Source organism: Hemicordylus capensis, chromosome 2, assembly GCF_027244095.1.
Source record: "Hemicordylus capensis ecotype Gifberg chromosome 2, rHemCap1.1.pri, whole genome shotgun sequence".
Lineage (NCBI taxonomy): Eukaryota > Metazoa > Chordata > Lepidosauria > Squamata > Cordylidae > Hemicordylus > Hemicordylus capensis.
The window spans coordinates 109,110,268-109,135,054 of NC_069658.1; the positions used below are offsets into that span (position 1 = coordinate 109,110,268).

The following is a 24,787-nucleotide window of genomic DNA, read 5'->3' on the forward strand; positions in this document are numbered from 1 at the left end:
TCAATAGGATGTTGATGTTTAACCAGGCATCTTAAACTGGCTACTATTCAAGAGGCCAGAGTGGCTCTGAGTCTCCCTCCAAAATCCCTTTCTCGGTATATCCATGCTGTGTAGCAGTTTCCTGAAAACACTTGTACAGCAATAATGGTTGTTTTATGCACCATCTTGAGGTATGAGGTTGGGTTACAGAGCTGGTTCAAGATGACACCCTTTTCTTTTTTCACAGCCCAAGGAGGTCATCCTCCAATACTATGGGTTGTGGACTGAGTATTCTCCAAGACAGGACCAGTAAGAGAACTGAAGGCGTGGCTAGCATAGAGTGTGGGAGGTGACCCAGCCCCAGTTCCGGTCCTGTCTTTGCCCCATGAACAGGTTGGTTCTGTTGTTACTGCAACTTTTCTCTATTTCGAACTTTGCTGGCTAGCCTTCTAATTCTCTCCTTCTCACCTATCCAGTATTGTGCGAGGGTGGGAAAGAAGTTGATTTTTTCTCCTCTAAATTTGGTTAAAATTCTTCTAGTTTTTCTTTATTGATTAGGCCTCCTTAGTGTCTCTCTGCTTTCATTTTTGCCCCCCTGCCCCGACCTTTTTGCCATGGAGTGTGCACATGCTGGCCCGCCTTTAGAGGATTCCCTATTGGAAGGGCCCATCTCTGACCACTGAGGCAGACCACCCCTTCGGGTCTCTGCCCCACCCGGGTATATTATCCTGACTATTCTCCCCTCCACGGAACACTGCACCCAAGCTTGGCCAGCTGTTCTTGCTTTGCCATCAAGCCTTCTAAGAAAGATCACAAGAAGGCAAAGAAAAAGGCTAAACTTTCAAGGGAGGCAGAACAAAGAACTGCTTTCTCCACCAAGGCACGCTCAGCGCCTGCTTCAGCTGTTCGCCTGAGTGAGTGCCTGCTTATCCAAGCCATCTGCGAGGCATACCAGACTCGTTGCCTTCCAGACACGGGAATGGAGGATGCTGACTTGCCGCTGGACCAGAGCATTCGGTTCCCCCCTTTGCCTGTTATCCCTCCTCTTGGCTCGCCGGAGGAGGTAATCGCTATCCCGGCCACGCTATACAGCTCTCCTCCTCCCCAACCTCCGATACAGGAGACGAAGCTAACTCTAACAGAGCCCCCGCACACGCTCCTGGCTGGGGCACTCCTGCTGACCTCACTGTCTTCGCAGCCTTCTGGTCCGGTCGCACCTCCACCGGAGTGCCCCTCCTCTCTGCAGCCGACTGTGCCTCCGTCGGCACAGCCGCGGCAACTGAGCTCTCTGCCGGGACCTTCTGCTCCTCCCGTGATTCCACGGGATGTGAGTACCGTGCCAGTCCCAGGCATACCCCCCTTTCTGCCCGACATTGCTGCTTGGCTAGGTGACTTCTTCACTCGTCAGTTTTTTTATTTGTTTAAGGCTAATGTGCCATCCCTGGCCCCGCTGGCACCCAGGGCTAGCCACCACCATTTGCGGTCTTCCTCTCTGGACTCCAGTCCTAGTAGGCATCCTATCTCCTTTCATTACATGAAAGGGGCTTATTTGAATCTCGCCCCAGGATGCCTAGAAGGAGAAAGAGACCCAGGTCCTCTTCACCTTCCTCCTCTTCCCAAGAAGCTCCCTCTCCTAAGTGCTCTGCTCCACAGCAGCTGCCTTCTATTCCATCTGCCCCCCCCCCACCCAAAGGAGGTCCCCTCTGGCCTGGCCTTGCCTGTTTTTCCACCCAAGGCCCACCCCCCTTACAAGGGAGGTCCCCACTGATTAACGCCTGCCTTTAGAGGGGCATCTCAACCCTATCTCAGACCATGAGGAAGGTTTGAGCAGAAATGATTATGCCTCCTTGTCAGATAAGGAGAAAGGAGAACTCTCTGATGAAAATACTGTTAATCCACTGCCGTCTTCCTACCGCCTCTTCTCTTCCCCAGATTTTGAGATTATGTTGTCCAAGGCAAGGCATGCAATAAATGATATAACTCGTATAGAAACTGCTCAGACCACACCTTCTCTTGATCATAATGTCACCCCCCCCCCAGTTCTGTTCCAGTTGTTCCTTCCCACCCTCCCCACATTGTTTAAGGACGTTATGCTAGCAGAGTGGGCATCTCCCGCCTCATCTAAGGCCCTGGGTCCAATCCCTAAGAAACATTACAGTTTACTGCCTGAAGTATCCTCTCTCTTGGCGGTGCCCGCGTTGGACCCCCCAGTGGCTTAATTGGTGTCCACCTCAGTGGTAGGTAAGGAAGGGGATGAACAACTCGAATTTCCTGAAGATCACAAAGCTGATATGCTTCTTCGCAAGAACCATTCTGCTTCTGCCACAGTTATTAAAGCAGCCACCACTAATTCAATTTTTGCCAGGGCATCTATGCTCTGGGTCAAGGAACTGGCCGCTATACTCCCTCCCAAACTCACCAGAGTGCGCCAAAGGTTAAACAAATTGGCCAAAGCCACAGCCCTGATGGCAGACTCTAGTCTGGACTGTATCCCTCAGGCTGTTCGAGCTATGGCCTCAGGGGTAGTGGTCCGCCGTTCCTTATGGTTAAAGCATTGGAATGTGGATTCCTGATCTAAGCTTAACCTCTCGGCTACCCCTTTTACAGGTGCCTGGCTCTTCAGTGAAGTGTTGGACCCAATCCTTATTGAGACCAAGGATAAGAAAAAAAGCCTTGCCTTCTACCCGTAGGGATTTTCTTCGTCCCTTTTGATCCAATTCTTAGTCCTTTCAACCCTTCAGGGGTTCCCAAAGACCTACCTTCACCTTGCCAAGAGACAACCGAGGTTTCTCATGTCGACCTGCCTGGCGCAACCAGTGGCAGCAACGAAGAGGTGAATCAGCTGGAGGCTGTTCTTCCCGATCCTTCCCTCCAGCATCTTCCCTCCCCACTAGAAAACAATGACTACCCCCCTTTAGGTGGACGGCTTCTCACCTTCTGCCCACAGTGGGAAACCACAATTCAGGGCCGCTGGGTTCTTTCCACAGTTTCCTATGGTTATGTCTTGGACTTCCAGGCACAGCCTCCTGACCAGGTCACCATCTCTCCCAGATCCACTCTGCCAGACAAACATCTGCAAATGTGTCTCGCTATTCCACATCTCCTTCAGATCCATGCCATTGAACCCGTACTATCGACTGAATTGTGGCACGGAGTCTGTTTGCTTTTATTTCTCATTCCAAAAAAGCATGGATCTTGGAGAGCGGTTCTGAACCTATGGTCACTCAATTGATTCATCCGCAAGTGGAAGTTATGCATGGAATCTCTCCGTTAAGTCAAAGAATCAATCTTGCCACAGGACTTCTGGGCTTCTATCGACCTATCCGAGGCATAACTCCATATTCCTATCCTTCCCACTCATCGTCAGTTCCTCGGGTTTTGCTGGTTTGTCGTTGGCTCTGTGGGTCTTCACCAAGATAATGGTGGCACTGGTCACTAATCTCCGGACGAGCGGAGTCCACATATACCTGTTTCTGCACAACCTTCTTATCCGAGCATCCTCATTCACTCTAGTCCAGGATTCGGTACAGCACACCCTGTCAGTCCTTGCCTCCCACAGGTTTCTGGTGAATCGCCAAAAGAGACACCTGTTACCGTTGCAGACTATCCAACACTTAGGGGGAATCTTCGACACGTAGCACCCATCCGTCTCTCTGCCACCAGAACGGCTGCAGAAATTAGACTCCCTCATCCCTCTTCTTCAGGCAACATCGGTGGACTTGATGACACTAGCCCAATTGCTTGGGTCAATGATTTCGTGCTTCAAGTGCACCCTGTGGGCATGCTGGCACTCCCGGCCTCCAGTGGTTCCTCCTCTCTTTTCAGGACTTCTTTATGGCCTGTGTCCAAGGGAAATCTCCTTGCCATCAAAAGTCCGTCAGTCCCTCTGGTGGTGGTTGTCACCCGCCATGTTGAAAGGCCTCCCCCTCACGGTCCCAGATCAGTTGCTAATAACCACAGGTGCCAGCCTATTGGGCTGGAGGGCTCACTGCATTGGCCCGTATGCACAGGGCATTTGGACACCTCAGGAAACAATGAACAACATCAGTTGTTTGGAGCTCTGTGTGATTTGTTTGGCCCTTCTCCACTTTCTCCCTATGATCCACCAGGTCAGTGTCCTCGTCCGCATGGGCAATGTGACCGCCAAGGTGCATATCAACCGACGGGAGGCACCCAGTCACGAGCCCTCATGGCAGAGGCCGACAAACTATTTCTATGGGCAGAGCAGTATCTTACATCCATAGTGGCGGAACATCTCCAGGGCACAGCGAATACCCAGGCCGATTGGCTCAGCCACTGCACGATAGACCATGCAGAATGGTCACTTTATCAAGAAGTTTTTCTCCAGGTGGTGAATTGCTTCGGATAAACATTGGTGGATCTCTTTGCTTCCCCACACCTGCCAGCATGGTAGAGTGCTTAGAGTGCTGGACTAGGACCAGGGAAACCTGAGTTCAAATCCCCATTCAGCCATGATAGTTGCTGGATGACTCTGGGCCAGTCACTTCTCTCTCAGCCTAATCTACTTCACAGGGTTGTTGTGAGGAGAAACCTAAGTATGTAGTACACCACTCTGGGCTTCTTGGAGAAAGAGCAGGATATAAAATGTTGTTTTTTAAAAAAATCTCCTCCCCAGGTTCTTCTCTCATTTCCTCTCACCTCGCATGGAAGCAACGGATGACCTTGCCTCACCATGGCCGCCGGGCCTCCTGTATGCCTTTCCCCTCACCACAGTGATCAGCCAACTCATTCAAAAACTCTGCACCGAAAGGGCGGAACTCATCCTAATAGCCCCATTCTGGCCTTGGAGGCTGTGGTTCTCCGATCTTCTTCAACTGTCATAAGAACATAAGAACAGCCCTGCTGGATCAGGCCCAAGGCCAGCATCCTGTTTCGCACAGTGACCCACCAGATGCCGTTGAAAGTCACAGGCAGGAGTTGAGGGCATGCCCTCCCTCCTGCTGTTACTCCCCTGCAGCTAGTACTCAGAGGCATCCTGCCTTTGAGGATGGAGGTGGCCCACAGCCCTCCAACTAGTAGCCATTGATAGACCTCTCCTCCATGAAGTTATCCAAACCCTTCTTAAAGCCATCCAGGTTGTTGCTGTCACCACATCTTGTGGCAGAGAATTCCACAAGTGGATTATGCGTTGTGTGAAAAAGTACTTCCGTTTGTTGGTCCTAGATTTCCCGGCAATCAATCTAATGGGATGAACCCTGGTTCTAGTGCTATGGGAGAGGGAGAAGAATTTCCCTCTATCCATTTTCTGCACACCATGCATGATTTTATAGATCTCTATCATGTCTCCCCGCAGTCGTCTTTTTTTCTAAACTAAAAAGCCCCAGGTGTTGTAGCCTTGCCTCATAAGAAAGGTGCTCTAGGCCCCGATCATCTTGGTTGCCCTCTTCTGCACCTTTTCCAGTTCTACAATGTCCTTTTTTAGATGTGGTGACCAGAATTGTACGCAGTACTTCAAGTGTGCTCACACCATAGTTTTGTATAACGGCATTATGATATTAGCCGTTTTATTTTCAGTCCCCTTCCTAATGATCCCTAGCATGGAATTGGCCTTTTTCACAGCTGTTGCACATTGATTTGACACTTTCAACGAGCTGTCCACCACAACCCCAAGATGCCTTTCCTGGTCATTCACCGACAGCTCAGATCCCATCAGCGTATACTTGAAGTTGGGGTTTTTCGTCCCGATGTTCATCACCTTACACTTGTCAACATTGAACTGCATTTGCTACTTTGTTGCCCACTCCCCCAGTTTGGAGAGATCCTTTTGGAGCTCCTCACAATCCTTTTTGGATTTCACTACTCCACTTCTTACTTCCCTCCATTTTGAAAACTCTCCATTTATACCTACCCTCTGTTTCCTGTCTTTCAACCAGTTAGCAATCCACATATGTACTTGTCTCCTTATCCCATGACTGCTAAGTTTCCTCAGGAGTCTTTGATGAAGAACTGTCTGTCGCCCCGCCATAGCACTTGCTGTACCGGCGAGACGTTCTTACTCAGGGTCCCCTCCTGCACCCAGAGCCGCAGACCCTAGCCACCTGGAAATTGAACACACATTGTTAGCCCAGAAGTGCTATTCCCCCTCAGTCCTGGAAACTATCTTGGCTTCTAGAAGACCCTCTACTAACTGTATTTATCAGACCTTGTGGGCAACTTTTTCCAGGTGGGGTCGCAGGAAACATGTTTCTCCTTTGTCAGTGGGTGTTCCCGAGGTCCTTTCATTTCTCCAGTCTGGTCTCGACATGGGTCTCCGGCCCAGCACCCTGAAGCACCAGACCTTGGCCCTTTCTTTGATTCTGCACCTTCACTCTGGTTCTTCCTTACAGCTCCATCCACATCTTTGGAGTTTCCTAAAAGGAGCGTCCAATTTGGCTCCACCTCCTATTCACAGATTCCCTACCTGGAATCTTAACAAAGTCCTCAACGCCCTCACCAAGGCCTCCTTCGAGGCTCTGTCAGTTGATCTCCGTTTCCCCTCGCTTAAGATCCTCTTCTTGGTGGCTATAACTTCTGCCCACAGGGTATCAGAACTGGGAGCCCTATTTGCGTGGAAGGGGTTCTGCGTGTTCCAATCTGATGCGGTCATCCTGAAGCTAGATCCTACCTTCCTCCCTAAGATCAATTCTACTTTTCACTGGTCGCAAGACGTTGTTCTTCCCTCCTTGACCATGCCAGAGAAAAATTGTGGCACTCACTGGATGTGAGGCATGCCCTCCGCATCTACTTACGTAGAACTAGGCCATTTAGGGGCTCAGATTCTCTCTTTGTATCCTTCCAACAGTCATCTCTAGGCTCTAAAGTTTCCAAAGCCACAATCTCCTCATGGATAAAATCTTGTATTTCCTTGACTTATGGGTCCCTCAATCTTCCACTACCTTTGGGTATTACTGCGCACTACCCGAAGTGTGGCCACCTCCACAGCCTTTGCTGCCAGTGCTCCCTTACTTGAGATCTGTAAGGCCTGGTTGTTTAACACACCATTTATCAAGCACTATAAGATTTCTTCCTTTCATTCTTCCCAGGCGGCTTTGGGCCACACTGTCCTCCAACCGGTGGTCTGACTTGCATCCTTTCTGGTCCCACCCGTCTTCCATCTCTTAGCTTGGAGGATGACCTCCTCAGGCTGTGGAAAAAGAAACAATGGACTTAGCGTGAAAGATTCTTTTTCACAGCCGAGGAGGTCATCCAGACCGCCCTAGGATGCTTGTTTCCTTTTTTATGTGTTGTTTCATTTATGTCCAGGGTGGCACCCTGTGCCTGGGTGGAGGCGACTTCTGGGGCCTTTTTTGCTTTGTAGGCTTTAGCAGGTTTTTGTCTATTTTACCTCTTCTGTGCTAGAACTAATCCTTCCTTTCCTTTTCTATGGGAGCATGTCAGTCCGGGAACTTGGGCTGGGTCGCCTCCCACACTCTATGCTAGCCACACCTTCAGTTCTGTTACTGGTCCTGACTTGGAGCATGCTCAATCCACAACCCATACTATTAGAGGATGACCTCCTCGGCTGTGAAAAAGAACCCTTCATGGTAAGTCCAATGTTTTTTTCTGGAAGTGCACAAAAGTATTCTGCTTCAACACATAGACCAAATCATACACCAACCCATGACTTTTTGCAGCAATCTTATCTGGAATATCACTATCTTGTAATCATCCCCCCACCATAGTACCTTCTACATTGTCTATTGTACTACTTCTTGGAAAGGGAAAAGACCCTATAATTATCCAGTGAAAAATCTTATAGTATCATGTTGTTCCAGGCTCCAGCATCCCAAGCAAACTTATTTAGGCTATACATAAAGTATGTGAATAGCAAATGGCTAGTTCTGAAGCCCAGTGATTTTTCTCTTGATGATCTTCAAAATCTTCACTTCCTAATATGTCAGCATTTATTGTAATAGGCTCACACACATATACCCAGTACAGGGAGATATACTACTTTATTTATACATTTAATGTTATTGTTTGGACATAGTTTCTCATATCTCCATTACCTGACTTTGAGGCTATTCACACGCAGGTGCAAACCTGGGCAAAGGGAGCCCAACCTAGTTTTGCACATGAGTGTGAACTGCCAGGATCAATCCCAAACCTGGTGGCACCAGAGTGGCAAACCTGCCTACGGAGCCTCCCTTCAAAACCTTTTATTGATCATGTGGACAGACTTGGGGAGGGGGGATCCCCATAATGCACTGCACACTCGCACAGTGCATTATTGGAGCTCCAGGGGGTGGGGCGATGCACGGCGACATGTCTCAGCACCCTGGCCCTCGGAGCTACCGGCAGTGGTCGGTGCTCGTGTGGGTGCGCGATCCACCTGCCCAGGGACATCGGCTCGATCATCTGCAGGAAGTTAAGGGCTTTCAGGCTTTCTCCCTGCAAACTGGATAGGTGTTTCTCACTGCTCATGAGAAAGGACTTGTACTTGTGTACTGTATCATTAACGTTCATGGATACTAGTGGTATTCAGCCTGGTGCTTTTCAAATGGTCACAATGTCACAGAAACAACCTATTTCAAATCAGTGCATATATTAATGAACTATATATATTTTATTGTTATTATTTTATATTATTTTAAAGTAATAATAAAATATAACAATAGCATATTGTTTATATAACAATAGCATATAAAATAATAACAATATATAGTTGTATAAAGTAAAATTTACATGTATTAAGTATTTTTGAACCCTCAGATTCTAGAGCTAGTAATACTGAATATAAAGAACTATTGGGGTTAACACCTAAATCTTTATTTAGCCATGTAAATCTTTATTTAGCCATAGAGTCCAAGTCTCAGGCTCAGACACTGAGCCTCTTCTCAGGATCTGTGAGAAGGGCTCCAGAGCAGACTTTGTGGAAGGCATGTTAAACCGACCGTTCTTGCGGTCGATTGCAGCGGCATTGCTGGGCGCGCTCCCTGTGTGCCCAGCAGTGGGGAAGTTCAAGGGCCGGGATGTGTCGTCCTGGCCCCTGGAAATACCGTGATGCACTGCACGAGATCAGGGGCGATCTCGTGCAGTGCATCACGGTATTTCCAGGGGCCGGGACGACACATCCCAGCCCTTGAACTTCCCCAGGCTCCCTCTAGCCGCGGCTGCCACACGATACAAAAAAATGAGGTTAAGGGAGCGCTCACTCCCTTAACCTCATTTTAAGGTGTGGCTATTTAGGTGGGTTTGTCACCATGGAGCTGCCGAGATCGGCCTGATCCCTGCGGTTCAAATATGCGTGCAAAACCGGGCTGGACTCCCTTAGCCCAGCTTTGCACGCGTGTGTGAATAGCCTCACTCTCTTTTCTTTCCACATACTCTAGTCCCTCCCTGATTTCCTGATTGCTTGTGTTGTGCCCAAATTAGCACTTGTTCACCAAACCAAAACTGGAAACCACAGTTTAAAGTGGGTTTTTAGATCTGGTTTGAAGGGCAAGTGCAAGCCATACGTTGCTGATTCAAGATACTATGCTTTTTGTGAACCAAGAAACTTGGGAATAAATCAGAGTGCGCAGCGAAAGAGGGAAGAGGGAGGGTATGAACCCAGGGTTTAGATCCTGTTGCCAAACCATGGTTTGGTGGTTCTGTATGAACCAACCTTCTGAATTGTGAGAAGAAGGTTACACATCACTTGTTCATATAGTTGGACAGGTTTTGCTTTACATGGGACGTGTTTATTTCACAAATAAGGGCATAGGGATTTTGATAAGTCTAAATTCAGTCAATTGAACATAACTTCTGTTAGTATGCCTGAAAGCCTTTAAAGTGAAGATACAACATTGGATCATCTTGCATACTGTACATTTCCCCAAAGTGTGAATCTTGCTGAAACAATTTTGGTTTAGACATCTAGTTGAAAGATTTAATTTTTGTTTAAAAAATTACATATTTGGTTTAGACATTTTTGGCCAATGTTTTTTAACATCATGACTTTTTATCTTGCAGGACAAGGCACAGATATGAGTGTTTCTAGTACACCTCAAAAGCTTGCTGTTCCACCCCTCAGTGGAAGACCTTCACCTGCCCCTGCAGCTACACAGCCTTCTGCAGTAATGCCTGGTCCTTCTGTGCCACAGCCCACAGCTGCTCAGCCTTCACCTATTGTACAGCTGCAGCAAAAACAGAACCGTATCAGCCCTATTCAAAAGCCTCAAGGGCTAGACCCTGTTGAAATACTCCAGGAGCGAGAATACAGGTAATCAAATTTGTATGCATGAGATTTATCAGTTTGCATTGTGGATTTAATTTATGCTTTTAACACTGCCATTATTATACTGGCACAGTCATGCCAGTATTATTAAGATGGATAGTCGTTTCAACATCCCACTATTATAAGCTCTGAACATTCTATTGCTGAAAAGTGCCTTTTGTATATGCCTCTGGGATCCAATCGATAATTATTTCACAATTGATCCTCAAAGTTGTGTTTTAAGAGGCTGAAAAATGCATCTTTACTGCTAAAAAAAGTCTTTGCAGTGGGACTTTTGAAGCAGTGGTGCCCACAGCATGGCCCACAACCTTCCCTGCCTGAGTCTTTGGAGCACAGCAGTTTCTTTCCCTTTCCTCGTCTGTCCTTCCCCCACTGCAGCTATACCTTTTTAATACTGCACTTTTGCCTTAGAAATAGCGCTGTTCAGTTCTGGTCGCCGGTTACTCCACAGTTGTTGGTTCTTCAAAACCACGTGCGTTTCGTCCTGACCTCCAACCCCAAACCAGCGTGCTGCTCTGAGCAGCCGGGTGTAAGTGGGAGGTGACGGGAAGGAGAGGCGCTCCATTTAGCTAGTCTGCAAAGGGCTCCACTGTGTGTGTGGAGGGGTGGGGTGGGGGGATGGCTGTGCAGTGTGTGTGCCTCTGAGTGCGTGTGTACATGTGTATGTGAATGGCTATGTCACTTGTGTACAATTTTTACACTGTTTTGCTAACACCACCCTGAAGGAAATTAAATCAAGCAGGAGAACAGTGTGGTTTATGGGAAATTTCTGGGAAGAGAAACTGTCGTTTTGGACACAGTTATTAAAGCATTTGATCTGGTAGTGGTTCTGGACATTCATAACAGTGGGTTCTGCGCCTGCGCCGATCAGCTTCGGTTAGAATTTGTTAGCTCCTCGCGATGCCTACAACCGCCCTCTGCACGTGACTGCAGTACCCTCTAGCGGTGGTTGGGCGTCGTCCTACTCAGTTTCTCATTGACCGCCATATCGATCAGTCCTCGGAAACAGTTTGCTCCTCGGAAAGTTAATCTCTACTCATTTACAATCCTTAAATCGACTACTAGAATGGATTTGACTGTTCTTTCGGATAAACCTTCGAACTTGATGAAATCTTGGACTCTCCTTTTGACGCGGAACGGATAACGATTCTACTTTCATTTTCCCCTCGGATTTCACGAAGATTTCGGCCTCTCCCTTTGACCACGGAGCGAATGACAAACAACACAGAACTCTCCTAAACTACAGATGAGTGCAACACAGAAATCGGGTAAGGAGAAAACTACATTTAAAAGGTGCTTCAACTGCTGTAGTAAGCTCCCCTCAACAGACGGCCGCTATCTCTGTTCATTTTGTTTGGGAGAGGCTTATGATACCCGCTAAGTGATCTGTCTGCGTAACCTTCAGCAAACAGACGCTAAAAAGACCGTGAAGCACGATTGAAAGTTTACTTGATGGAGGAAGATTTTCTGCCTAAGAAGACTTCCTCGACTTCCTCAACGCCGAGACCTGCATCAAAAATACAGGTTAAAGTCCCAGCAGTGCCGAAACAGTCCATGGCATCGAAGGCCTTGATAACGACTACCTCGACTTCGAGGTCCACAATGGAATTTAAGAGGCCAGCGGGCCCCCACACTAGCCCTAAGAGGAAGGCTAAGGCTCAGGCACCGGAACCACCACCAAAACACAGTACAAACACAAGGAGCACCATAGCCGCGGTTTGAATTGCACCCCTTCACCTTCGAACCTGCAAACTTTTGAGACGCTTCGACACTGGGCAATCTCATTGTCCCTGGCACCGACTCTGTGTCTGTAGCCATCACCACGCTCACTCAGGAAAGAGTGACGTCTCAAGATCAGGATCGTTCGACATCGAAGACGACACCAAACGCAGAGGTGGGGGATCAGGAACATCTGACATTGAAGGCAAAGCCGAAGCCCATCCTGTCAACATCAAAGCCGATGCCTGAGACGAACAAGAGGACTTTGATGTCGACCCATCGAAGAGAAGCGGAATCAGAATTTGTTATTTTAATGATCATTACGTGGGGTTTTTTTAAAAGAAAAAGAAAAAATGAAGTACAGATTTAAAGTATACACAAATTACCTGCTTCTTGTCGTGTCCTTATTCACTACTGAATAATCATGAGGTCGAATCGTACTGTCACTATTAATGAACTCACTAATTCATTTAATTGTGTGTTTTTTCAGCCGGGTAGGGGGGAGTGTGACTTTATCGTATTTGAAGGTTTTACAAAGTTTTTGGTGCTCAGCATAAGAAAGTTCTACCTTGTGGTTTGGCTAAGCTCTTCCCCATAGTGTCTAATCAGATATTCCTTAACACCTGGAAATTCAGTAATCCAAAAACCTTCATTTTAAGATGAGAGATAAGGTGCTTTACATTTTCACTCGTGCTCTAAAAAGAATGGAAATTGCAAGTTAATGTGCCCATCTTAACTTCCGTGCCATATAAGCTATAAAGACTTTGTACATTCTGGTATATGATGATGGCTTTAGAAATGAGGCTCCATGCACCCACACTTTGCCTTGGTCTTTCAGTTGGACACTGGGCTCGGAAGGGAGGCATCCAGGCAGACATTTAACAGGTGCAGAGATACCCCTGATGAATTTTTGCCTGATGTATCTCTGATCAAGGCAAAGTGTGGGTGCATGGAGCCTAAACGACTGCCTGGAGGCAGAAATGGGCTGGATGAGGAGAACAAACTGAGGCTGAATCCAAGCAAGATGGAGGTACTCATTGTGGGAGGTCGAGACTTTCAGTCACCCCACTCTCAGCCATCCCCTCCCTTCCACCATGCTCAGGCACCCTACCCGCAGCCACCCCCTCCCCCACTTTCAGGCACCCTACCCGCAGCCACCCCCTCTCTTCCTTTCGCCCACCCATAATCACACCCTCTCCTCTACTCCCCCACTCTCTCAGCTCATCCAACTGCCGCTCACTGTCTCAGCTGCAACCGCTGGCTTCTGACGACCTGCCGAGTCTCCTCCATCCATGCAGGCTGGATGGGAAGCCCCAGCTTGGCCGTCCTCCTTGCGAGGAGACTGGGCGAGGTGACAAAGGCCAGCAGTCAAGCTGATAGCGTGAGTGAGCAACCAATGCCGCTGCTTTTTCTTCGGCCCTCTTGCTCCTCCTTGGGAGCAGATGCCCCTCCATCTGCTCCTCAGCCGCCTCCATGTCCTCTCTTTCTCTCTGTGTGTTGTCAGAACTCTTGCGAGATGTGCCATGTACTACAGGATTTGTTACCTATGTCCTAAGGCTTTTATATATAATAAAGAAAATTATTATGCAAGTGCTGAATCCACCAAGAAAGAGAGGAATACCACCAAGCTCTAAAGTTCAGCCAATGTTAATAGCACTTCAGTTAGACACAAACAAATGGAAGAGGTTTGAAATGTACACTTTAGAATCTGGCCCAAGGCTGCATAAGCAACACTACAGTTTTCATCAGAAGTGTAGAAGACAGCCAGAATAATATTTTTGTTGTCTAAATACGGCTGCTGGAAAGTCTGAAAACTTGTGTCTAACAATAAGAAAGAAAATGTAGGAGGAGAAAAGAGCTCAGTTTCGGAATGTATTTCCCTAAAAATGGGTATCTAGGTTAATTTGTGTCAATACAAAGGGAAAAACCAGTGTGGCCTGGTGCAAAAGAGAGTGCTCCTGTGCCTTTGAGAGTTGTGTAGAAATTGAAATGTTTTCCCCTCTGCATGGTAAGCTGCATTTGTCAAAATTTCGACATGATTTTCAACATTTTCCCTCCTTTGCATCTGGTCAGCCAAGACAAAACTATGATACTGTTGGTTGTATCTTCATAAAGGATGTACCATCTACTGTCAGCAACGGGACACAGCGGGCAACAGGACACAATGAGCAACAGGGTGCTCAGTACACCAATAGAATCCCAAATCTATCCCAAGTCCCCAGGCCAAGATACAAGCACTCAATATGGTCCACTTGTCTCACAGGGATCTTGGTAAGGGAGATGTTATTCTGATGGATCACAGCCACTCCCCCACCCCCGCCCCTTCCCCATACCTGCTCCACCACAGAGTACCCAGTAGGGAAGAGCTGATCCCATACTGGGCCACTAGCCTTCCCCAACCAGCCAAATCGGCTCCTTCATCCATGATCAAACCATGGATTATTTTGGTCTTATTTTGGACTGACCTGGCATTGCAAAGGAGCAAGGTCAGGTTCTGAGGGTGGATGGAACTGCTCACCAAGGCCTGAAAGCTGACAGGATGGATGGAACTGCTCACAGGCTCATAGTCTTCAGGATCATCTCCATATTCTCTTGTGCTGATCTTTTTTTTTTTTTTTTAAAAAACCACCAGAGCATATTCTGCTGTGTGAGGGTTTTAATGTTTCTCCTCACACCCCTCAACAATTTGTTTCCAAATATTAGATTTGGCATATAGCCTTTAAAACAGGCTACTTAACTGTGACCCTCCAGCTGTTTTTGTACTATAGCTCCCAGCATTCCCAGCCAAAGTAGCCAATAGTCAGGATGCTAGGAGTTGTAGGCTGACATTTTCAGGAGGGCCAAAGTTGAGTAGCCCTGCTTTTAAATAACAAAATATTAAAGATGAACCTTTAAAAGGAGAATGTTCCAGACAGCCCTGGGTACATTATTGTCTGGTTTTTGACCTGGCTGTGTGACTGAAAATGCCTTGATTGCACCTTTGGATTATCTGCACTGAGAGAGAGATGGGGGAGTGCAACTCTGTTGATTCTTCCTCCATCTTTCAGTAGTTTTCAACACCATCAGTGGTGATATCTTTCCGGGGCAGCTCTTGGGGATGGAGGACAGTGTAGTACACTGACTCTGGTCCTACCTGGAGGGTCTCTTCCAAAAGGTTGTGCTGACGAAATACTGCTCATCCCTGTAGCCACAATCATACTGCAGATTCCATTTTGTCCCCCATGTTTTTCAATACCCAGAAGTGACACTGACAACATGCAGCTCTACTCTTTGTACCAGCCATCTGATCCTAGTGAGGCAGAGGAAACTTTGAACCCTTGTTTGGAGGCAGTTTAGGGATGCACCTAAATCCTGACCTGTCCCTGGATACCCAGGTGATGTCTGTGGCTAGGAGTACTTTTTACTAGCTTCAGCCACTTCGTCAGCTGAATCCCTAACTGAAAACCTTGGACCTGGCTGCAGTTATCTATTTACTGGTTACATTCAGATTAGATTCTTGCAACGTGCTCTAAATGAGGCTGCCTTTGAAAACAGCCCGGAAACTTCAGTTTATTCAGAAAATGTCATGAGGCTAATGACAGGTGCAGGCAACATCATTTCTTCAGCAGTTGCGCTGGCTCTCAGTTTGCTCCTGGGCCAACAAATTACTTTAAAGAATGACTGCTCCTATGTTATACCTATCCAGACACTGAGATCAGCCATGGAGGCCCTGCTTTCGGGCCCACGAGTAATGTTTGCAGGAATCAGGGACAGAGCATTTTTAGTGGTTCTCCATTTGTGGCATTCCCTCCCAAGAGATCAGTCTGCCCCCCACTCTTGCTGAATTTAGATGCAAATTAAATACATTATTGTTTTAGAAAGCATTTTCTTAATTATCTCTGCTGTGGATTTTTTTAAATGCTGTTGTCTTTATTTATCTTTTTAACTAGTGTTTTTATTTATCTTTTTAACTACTGGTTGCTTTTCTTTGTTTAACTGATGATGTAGGGTTTTAAAATTGATTTTATAATTTTTGTAACCCAGTTTGAGATTATTGAAAAGTGGGTTATATGTTCATTAAGTAAATAAATACAATTACCACTTCAACTTTTTTTGGGTCTTATTATTTAATTCTCTACCAGCAGTTTAATCAGAATCCGGGGGGGCGGGGGGAAGTGATATTCCAAGAACCATGAGCCAAGTACTAATCCCTTGTGCCATCCCAAATGCTTCCCCTGGGAGTCAGGGTTCCTTGCAGAATGACATGGGATATGGTTTGAGGCTGCAGCTGGAGTTGGCAGGTGTTGTAAACACCCTCCCTACTTTCATGAGTGGAAGCACCTTCTCTTGCATGAGGGGCTTCTAGGATCCTGCCCATTCTGTGTCTCTTATATAGAGGCTATATAGAGGCTTCTGGATCCACAGTGCTAAGGAACAAGTTTGAGATATAAGTTGTTTTCCTCAGGCTTAAATTATCTGTGATGGATCAAGCCAATCACAGCCCACCAGCTGTGTATTGTGGTCTGCCAAGAGCTTGACAACCCCGTTTTTAAATCAAAGGCACAGCCAAACTAGGAGGTTTATCAGGCCTTTGATGGGTTACTTTTGGCTTGGTGGGTCAGAGGTTGTATAGGTCTAGTTCACAGATATGTCACACAAATGTTCTTATACTCATCCATGTTTCCATTGCATGATCTTTTCTTAAACTCTCACCTGTGAAATTCTATGCGGCAAGCGATTCCACTTCTCTCTTTAAGTAATAAAACTGCACGGAACCTTTTATACCAGTTGGAAAAACTGCACTGTTGAGAATGCAGTTCAGCATAATAGCCTTTATTAAGAAGTGACTTGATTGGTGTGGTGGAAATGTGGTTTTGGTTGGACAGGTTTGTGAGGCTTCTAGAATTTCCTGACATTTTACGCTTAGTAAAATGCAGGACAGACTCCTCTTGCTGAGATTGTAAATTGTACTACCAAGGGAAGTTCTGCTGCCCACGAGACTCCCTGTAACAGGCCTGGAGCCATTGTGACTGCTATGATCTGCAGCAAGGATTGCCAGCAGTTTGTTGTCTTAGAGCCTTGCTCTACTTGGGGCTTGCCAGGGCTTAGCTGCCTTGGCTTCCCAGCACCAGAGCAGTGCATCTATTTGTGGATGGTAACCTTAAAAGTGTCTTTCAACCAAAGTTATTCTCCTGCTTAATGACTGAATTCATTGTGCTTAATAGACATTGCAGTATATTGGTCTAAAATGAGATTATATTATCCTTAACCTTAACCTTATCCTTGTTAGTCTTTACATGACTAACTGTCCGGCTACACGTTTCTGTCTCCTTTACTCAGCTTGGCTAGGCTTATTGGGTCCAGCCTCAGAGCAGGGACAGGGAGGGGGTTGAGCATCACCCTCTGCCTCCTCCGTCCCAGGCTGCTTGCTCCTTGTGTCTGCCCCTCTCCAGAGGCCCCTGACACTCTGCACCAGCCAGCCTCTCACCCCCGGCTGGCTCCTTATATGCCTCCTCATTGGCTATTCATCACCCACCAATTACGGGGCCAATGCCCCTCTTTATTCCCTGTAATTGACTACCCTTTACAGCTGTTGCCAATGCCCCTCGCCCTCCTGCTCAGACCCCCTCCCTTTGCGAGGCATGCTGCTGATGTTATCTTCGCATGCCTCCCCTTTGGCCTTGTCAGGGCTCTGCTCCTCCTCCACTGGAGCCGGGTCCCTGCCCATTGGCAGTCTTTCCTCCATCTCTCCCCGGCTGCCACCCGTCCCTGTCACCTTGGGCCCTCTTACCACTCCGTTCTCGGAGGTAAGGACAGCCAGCCTCGCCGAACACTAACGAAGAATATAGTAAAACATATATCTTCAACATTTCTCCATGAAATCTTCTTTAAATATTTAATAGGACTATTCTCACAATCGATGGAAACCAGGCTAAGGGAGCCCAGCCCAGTTTCCATAGATCGTGAGAACCCCTGGGCTCTGTTAACCTTGTTTTTGTAATTGTGTGTCAGCCGCAGCTGTTTGCAGCCACAGCAGACACACTCGGGGTGGTGGGGGGAGAGGGGACCCCAGGATTACACCACATACACGATGCATTTCTGGGTGGCTGGGGCGCTGCACTGCGGTGCTTCCCTTCCCCCAACCCCTGGAGCTCCCAAGCGAGCTGCAGCAAGGTGTGGGAGTGCCAATCTGAAGCTGCCGCTCATCTGGGCAGCTGGATCATTTGCCCAGCAATGAGCTACTGCTCATCTGTGGGGAGAGTGGGTCAAGCCCGCTTTCCCCTTAGAACCCCTCAAGGGTCTACACACTGATCATGTGTAGAGCCTCAATATGTAGAGAACAGTTCAACTTATTTTGCTATTTGAAATAGGGCCAAAATTATAAATTTATGCCATAATTCTTGTAAAGCTCTTAACGCTTTTTTTTGAAGCAAAGTGCTGCTTTAATCTTAATGAATAAGTCTTGTAAAACTAATAATGTGCAGTGTAATTTAATGTCATTCTTCTATGTATAAAGCTTCTTTGCTTCTCAACACTAATATCAAAAAAGAAAAAAAATTACACATGCTATTGTCCTGAAATTATGAACATGGTGGATTATGTCCAATGGATTTCTTTTATCATCTGTCAAAAGTGTATGTGGTAGAAAGCTTTTCTGGCTCCTAGAGTAATCATTGCTGCTGTATGCCACCCATTCCAAAAATCCCAGAGTCTTTTAAAGTTGCTTTTGCAGTAGTGCTCAGTTGGTTTAAGGGGAATGCCCTTTTGCATGAAGATCTTTATCTGCAGTTCCAATTCAAAAATACTTTCTGCTTGGATGAAGACAAATAACTACACTGTGGAGATTAATTAAATGTATTTTGGACAGGGTTGGATTAAATCCCTGAAGCATTTGTAAATGGCAGCTTGAAGAAACTGCTTTCCTCTTCAGTCCTTTCTTATGATTGAATGGTTTAATAGACTTTAATATTTCCCTCTGAATATAAGAATAGTTTTTATCATTTCTTCCAAGGATTAGGCAGTGAGTATGATTTCTGTATTTGATGCATTTATTTGGGGTGAAAGTTGGCTGTCATCAGGTCTTTTAAGGTACAGCATTAATTATGTTTCTATGTACGGTATTACCAGTAGTAATTTAAGAAAGCAAACCTGTCAGCCCCTCCTTTTTAGCCTACTTTCCAGTAAGCTTATGAGATCACCCGGCATTCCATTTGTGTGTCCATGCATCAGTGTGTGTGTGTCCTTCTGTGTGTCCCCACTATCAACTTTGCAACGCCTGGACCAATATGAACCAAATTAGGTATAGTTGTAGGGACACCTCAACGGCATAGTTTGTGATGATGTCATCCACCCCAGATGGTGGGCACATAAAATTTTGATGCGCAAGGGGGATAACTTATGAACCACCTAACCGATTTGTACCGAATTTGCTACAGATGTAGGGTCACATAGGGATGCTCAAATGATGTGGTGTGTGATGACATCATCCACTCCAGTTCAAGATGGCGGCCATGTGAAAATCTGAGGCGCACGTGGGCTAACTTGTGGACTGTCTAACTGATTTGAACCAAATTAGGTATAGTTGTAGTGAGTGACACACAGGGACATCTCAGTGGTGTAGTTTGTGATGATGTCATCCAACCTGATTCAAGATGGTGGAACCATAAGCTTTTGAGGCACAAGTGAGCTAACTTGCAAACTGCTTAATTGATTTGAATCAAATTTGCTACAGCTGTAGGGACACTTAGGGACACCTCAACAAGGAAGATTGTGTTGATGTCATCCACCCCAATTCAAGATGACTTACATGTAAACTTTTGAGGCACAAGTGCACTAACTTGTGGACAGTCTGATCGATTTGAACCAATTTTTCTACAGCTGAATAGACACATAGGGTTGCACCAGTGGTGTAGTTTGTAATGATGTCACCTATCCCGATCTAAGTTGGCGGATGCATAAACTTTTGAGGCGCAAGTGCACTAACTTGAGGACTGTCTAACCGATTTGAACCAAATTTGGAACAGCTGTAGTGAGTGATACACAGAGACACCTCAGTGGTGCAGTTTGTAATAATGACATCCACCCTGTTCCAAGATGGTGGAGACATGAACATTTGAGGCACAAGAGATCTAACTTGTGGACCTCAATTTGCACCAAATTTAGTCCAGATGTAGAGATAGTGAAAGGAAAGTAGGTTGGCTAGTTCTTACTAGAACAACTTCTTTAGCCTAGTTTCCAGTAGGCTTATGAGATTAACTGACATTCCGTGTGTGTGTGTGTGTGTGTGTCTGTCCCCCCGTCCCTCACTATCAACTTTGCAGTGCCTGGACCAATATGAACCAAATTGTGTACAGTTGTAGGGACACCTCAGTGGCATAGTTTATGATGATGTCATCTACCCCATTTCAAGATGCCGGACACGTAAACCTTTGAAGCGCAAGTGGCCTAACTTGTGAACCGCCTAACCAATTTGAATCAAATTTGCTACAGGTGTAGGGACACATAGGAACACCTCAGTGGCGTCGTTTGTAATGATGTCATCCACCCTGATTCAAGATGGTGGACGTGTGAACATTTGAGGTGCAAGTGGGAACCGTTTTGGACTAAATTTGGTATAGTTGTAGGGACACATAGGGATACCTCAAACGCATAATTTGTGATGGTGTCATCCACCCCAATTCAAGATGGCGGATGCATGAACATTTAAGATGCAAGTGGGCTAACTTGTGAATAGCCTAACCAATTTGGACCAAATTTATTCCAGTTGCATGGATAGTGAAAGGAAAGTAGGCAGATTAGTTCTTACTAGAACAACTTGTTAATTTTCTGTGAAAGCTACTTGACTGCTTCTTCTTTGTAAAACTTGTAGTCCCATTTTTTTAAAGCAAAGATTTGTTTTAAACTAATAGGAGTACTACCCATTTGGTATAACTGGTGTTTAGTATATAGGTGTATAATATATCTTATCTATTTTATTACCTTTCTTCTTAGTGTATAAGAAGAGGTTTCTTAGTGTTTATTTCGTATAGTGTATCTATACCATCCTTAGATGTACATGGCTCGACTAACAATTTCTTACTTTCACTTGTTAGTTTATATGTCAGGTCATTTTAAAGATGAGTATAGTGTGGCTGTAACGTTGGTCAGCCATGCCAACAGGAAGCCAGTCAGGAGCAGCTTCAGAAATGTGTGCTCCCTGAAGCAAATTCCCCCTCTTCCCTAAACACAGTTAAACCATTTGTTGGCACCGATCTTACCTACAGTAAAGTCTAAACAGGCTTCTTATTTAACTAGAATCTAATCAGTTTGATGAGTTGAACCTTAATTGCAGTACTGCTATTACAAATATTTATATATCACTTTTCAACAAAACTTCTCAAAGCGGATTACATAAAGATAGATAGAGAGATAGGATGGTCCTCCATCCCAAAGGAAGGAGCTCACATTCTGAAAAGACAGAAGGTAGACAACCGTCTCTGGAGGGATGCTGTGCTGGGACTGGATAGGGCAGATCCTCTCCCCCTGCTAATTATAAGAGAATCACCGCTATAGAAGGTGCTTCTTTGCTCAGTTAGTAGTATATGTTGATGCCAGTGAATTACTTAATTACTGCTAAGGGGGCAGGAAGGGGACAAACTGTGAGTGGGAAGTGTATCTTCCAGAGTCTGTGCTGATTTGTTTATCATGATTAACCAGGAGCTAGTATTGTATCTGCACCTGCCAAATATGTTACAAATGTGATGTTTACCATATTTAAGTGGATGCTACTATTGTTTATTATTTACTCAGCATAAACAATGTGCTAAATGACTAGGTCTCGGACCAGAGGGCTCACAGTCTTAAGATGGTTTTATACTTTATATCAAAAGATGGGTTCCCATGTTTTTCCCATGGGCTTACTGCATCTTTTTATGTAGTGTTTAGAAGGCATTGATGTTTCCAGTGATAAATGCATGACCAGGGTCTTTGCCAGTTTTGACTCCCAGGAACATATTTACCACATATTTTCCAATGCACTAGTGCCATTCAGATATTACAGAAAATATCTGGTTGTCTCTCAGTGGAAATATGGAAACCTATCTTTGCTTTAACATCTAAAGTGGCCCCAAAACAGAACAAAGCAACAGTGAAGAGCAATGTAAAGTTGTTGTTTGGGAAAGGTATTTGTCTTTTTAAAAAAGGTTTTTTTTAACAGGTGTATGAGGAGTGATGGGTGAACAGCTTGGTAGATAGAGTTGTAAATGCTGTTCTGGGTGGTAGAAGAAATGAGAGAAGGGGGCTAAAGGGACTAAAAGCCTATTAATATCTTGTTAAATACAACAATGATTTAAAGTGGCTTACATGACGTGCAGCGTTACAACTCCATAATGCTGCATCCCATGGCTGCTGCAAACTTCTAAGGCAGTCTCAAGACTGTATAGAAGCAGGATTTGTAGAAGCAGCATTTCTTCAGGGTTCTAATCTTGCAACAATGAGGAAATCTATGGAAATGTTATTTCCACAACTACTGCTTCTGATTAGCATCAAGGTGTCTTAGAAATCCGCAGCAGCCCTGGGGGCAAGGTTATGGTGCCATATTGCTGTGCATCATAAAAACATAAGAACAGCCCTGGTGGATCAGGTCCAAGGCCCATCTAGTCCAGCATCCTAACACACCTAGTGGCAGAGTGTGGTAGGCGTCTGCTTGGGAAGTTGAAGGTTGGGAGTTCAGTTCCCCGCCGGGGTAGTTGGAAATTTTTTGAGAGGAGAGCTGGTCTTGTGGTAGCAAGCATGACTTGTCCCCATAGCTAAGCAGGGTCTGCCCTGGTTGTATCTGAATGGGAGACTTGATGTGTGAGCACTGCAAGATATTCCCCTCAGGGGATGAAGCTGCTCTGGGAAGAGCAGAAGGTTTCAAGTTCCCTCCCTGGCTTCTCCAAGATAGGACTGAGAGAGATTCCTGCCTGCAACCTTGGAGAAGCCACTGCCAGTCTGTGTACACAATACTGAGCTAGATAGACCAATGGTCTGACTCACTATATGGCAGTTTCCTATGTTTCTATGTTCCTGTGTTCACACAGTGGCCCACCAGATGCCACTGGAAGCCTACAGGCAGGAGTTGAGGGCATGCCCTCCCTCCTGCTGTTACTCCCCTGCAACTGGTACTGGTGGGATGTTCTTATGTTCTTATGTTCTCCTCCTCCTCTTATGACACCACAAAATGTGGTGTAAAATGGGTTAATTGCCTTAACTTAGTAAGTGCCTTGAAGTTGATCAGTGGTCACTATTAGATGAGAAGACTTCATTAAAGAGAAATAGCTATTGATGGATTCAGAGGATCTTCTTTCTCCTATTCTATCATTAATACCTGTATTATGGTACTTGATTTTTCTGAAGGTGTTGAATAGGCATGTGCCCGAAACGTTTCAGAGGCCATTATGAAGGCCTCCAAAACGTTTCGGCGCTGGGGGCAGTTTCGGCGTTTCGGCGCCGGTGGGGGAGGGTGTACTCACCCCTCCCCCCGGATTTCCCCCACCGGATTTCCCCCGCCGGCGCGTTGTTTTTTAAGCCCCTCGGGGCGGCAGCGTTTCTCCCTGCCGCCCCGTTCTCCCCGTCGGTCGGAAGTGGCTGGAAGTCGCGAGTGTGCGTGTGCCTGTTGCGCGCACGCGCCCTTCTGCCATGTGCGCGCACGTGCACAATGGGCGCACGCGCACTCGTGACTTCCGGCTGACGGGGAAAACGGGGCGGCAGGGAGGAACGCTGCCACCCCGAGGGGCTTAAATAAACGTGCCAGCGGGGGAAATGCGGCGGGATGGGTGAGTACACCCTCCCCCGCCCTTAAAGCGCTACCCCTGCCGGTGCCGAAGATTTCCGTGCACATCCCTAGTGTTGAATATACAGTGCTTAATAACTATGGTATTTTTCAGTTGTTTTTCTCTTTAGATGCGCACAGCAGCTTTTATATCCTTTGTAAAGCCATGAGGTAGAGCAGCAACCGAACATGTTAATTCTGTATCATAATGTTTCTCTTGTTACTGCTCTAAGGTCTCCCCCCACCCACCCACCCCCCGCAATCACCAAGCAGTCCAATTATAGAGTGGCACAAAATCTTAGATTTAGTGCCATACAGTTCAAGGAACAAAATGTACCGGCATCATTTTCTGAACAAACAACTCTCCTACCAGGAATCATAAACTTTTCCTCTGGACCTGAACAAATATCTGTTGCCTTTAATGGAATTCCTTCTTGCCAGTACAGTAACCTTTCCTGATTTACTGCTCAATCTCTGTGGAAAAACCTGTCCGACCTAATTCTGTTTCAGTTTTTGTACTCTTGAGGACACTAAATGAGGCTCCTGTAGTTATCTAATATTACATCCTGATTTCGTTGTTTCAGAATGTTTAGAATTCACTACTTACCTGCTGTATCCCATTCAAGTCAAGACAGATTGTTTGCATAGAAGCAGTGCTTTAAAGATGATAAATATTTTAAACTGTCCACCAACCATCAGCAAAAAAGCCTTTAAACAGACCTTTGAATTCTATTATTTCCTATGCCTAAGACATTATAATGTGTTCTTGCAACGCCTGATATGTAAACATAAGGACAGTTTATATCCAGCAGAATCAGGTGGTAAAGCGTTTCCTAGATTGGATTGTACCAGGTAGGGATGTGCACAAAACCAGTTTGCCTGTTCTCTTTCAAGTTGGAACCTGACTCGAACCAGACCGGGCATGTTCAGTTTTGGCACCCCCAAATGAGGGGCCTAGCTCATTTCAAATTTGATCCGATTCGGTTCCAGTTTGGGGGTGCCATCAATGTTAAATTTTGGGGTTTTAAAAAAAGGCGGACTTAACGCCACCAAGGGCTTCAGGGGTGCTGCTGTGGCCGCAGGGGTGTGTATGTTTCTGG

At 46.1% G+C, this 24,787-nt stretch overlaps 1 protein-coding gene across 5 annotated transcripts in view; it reads left to right on the forward strand.

The window, feature by feature from the left end:
- Positions 1-24,787, forward strand: part of SMARCA2 (SWI/SNF related, matrix associated, actin dependent regulator of chromatin, subfamily a, member 2) — a 227,440-nt gene that overhangs the window by 57,485 nt on the left and 145,168 nt on the right. For all 5 annotated transcript variants that reach the window (XM_053297258.1, XM_053297260.1, XM_053297261.1 and 2 more), the window contains exon 6: positions 9,934-10,183. In XM_053297258.1, coding sequence (XP_053153233.1) covers positions 9,934-10,183 — 250 coding nt within the window. The remainder of the gene's footprint in view (positions 1-9,933; positions 10,184-24,787) is intronic.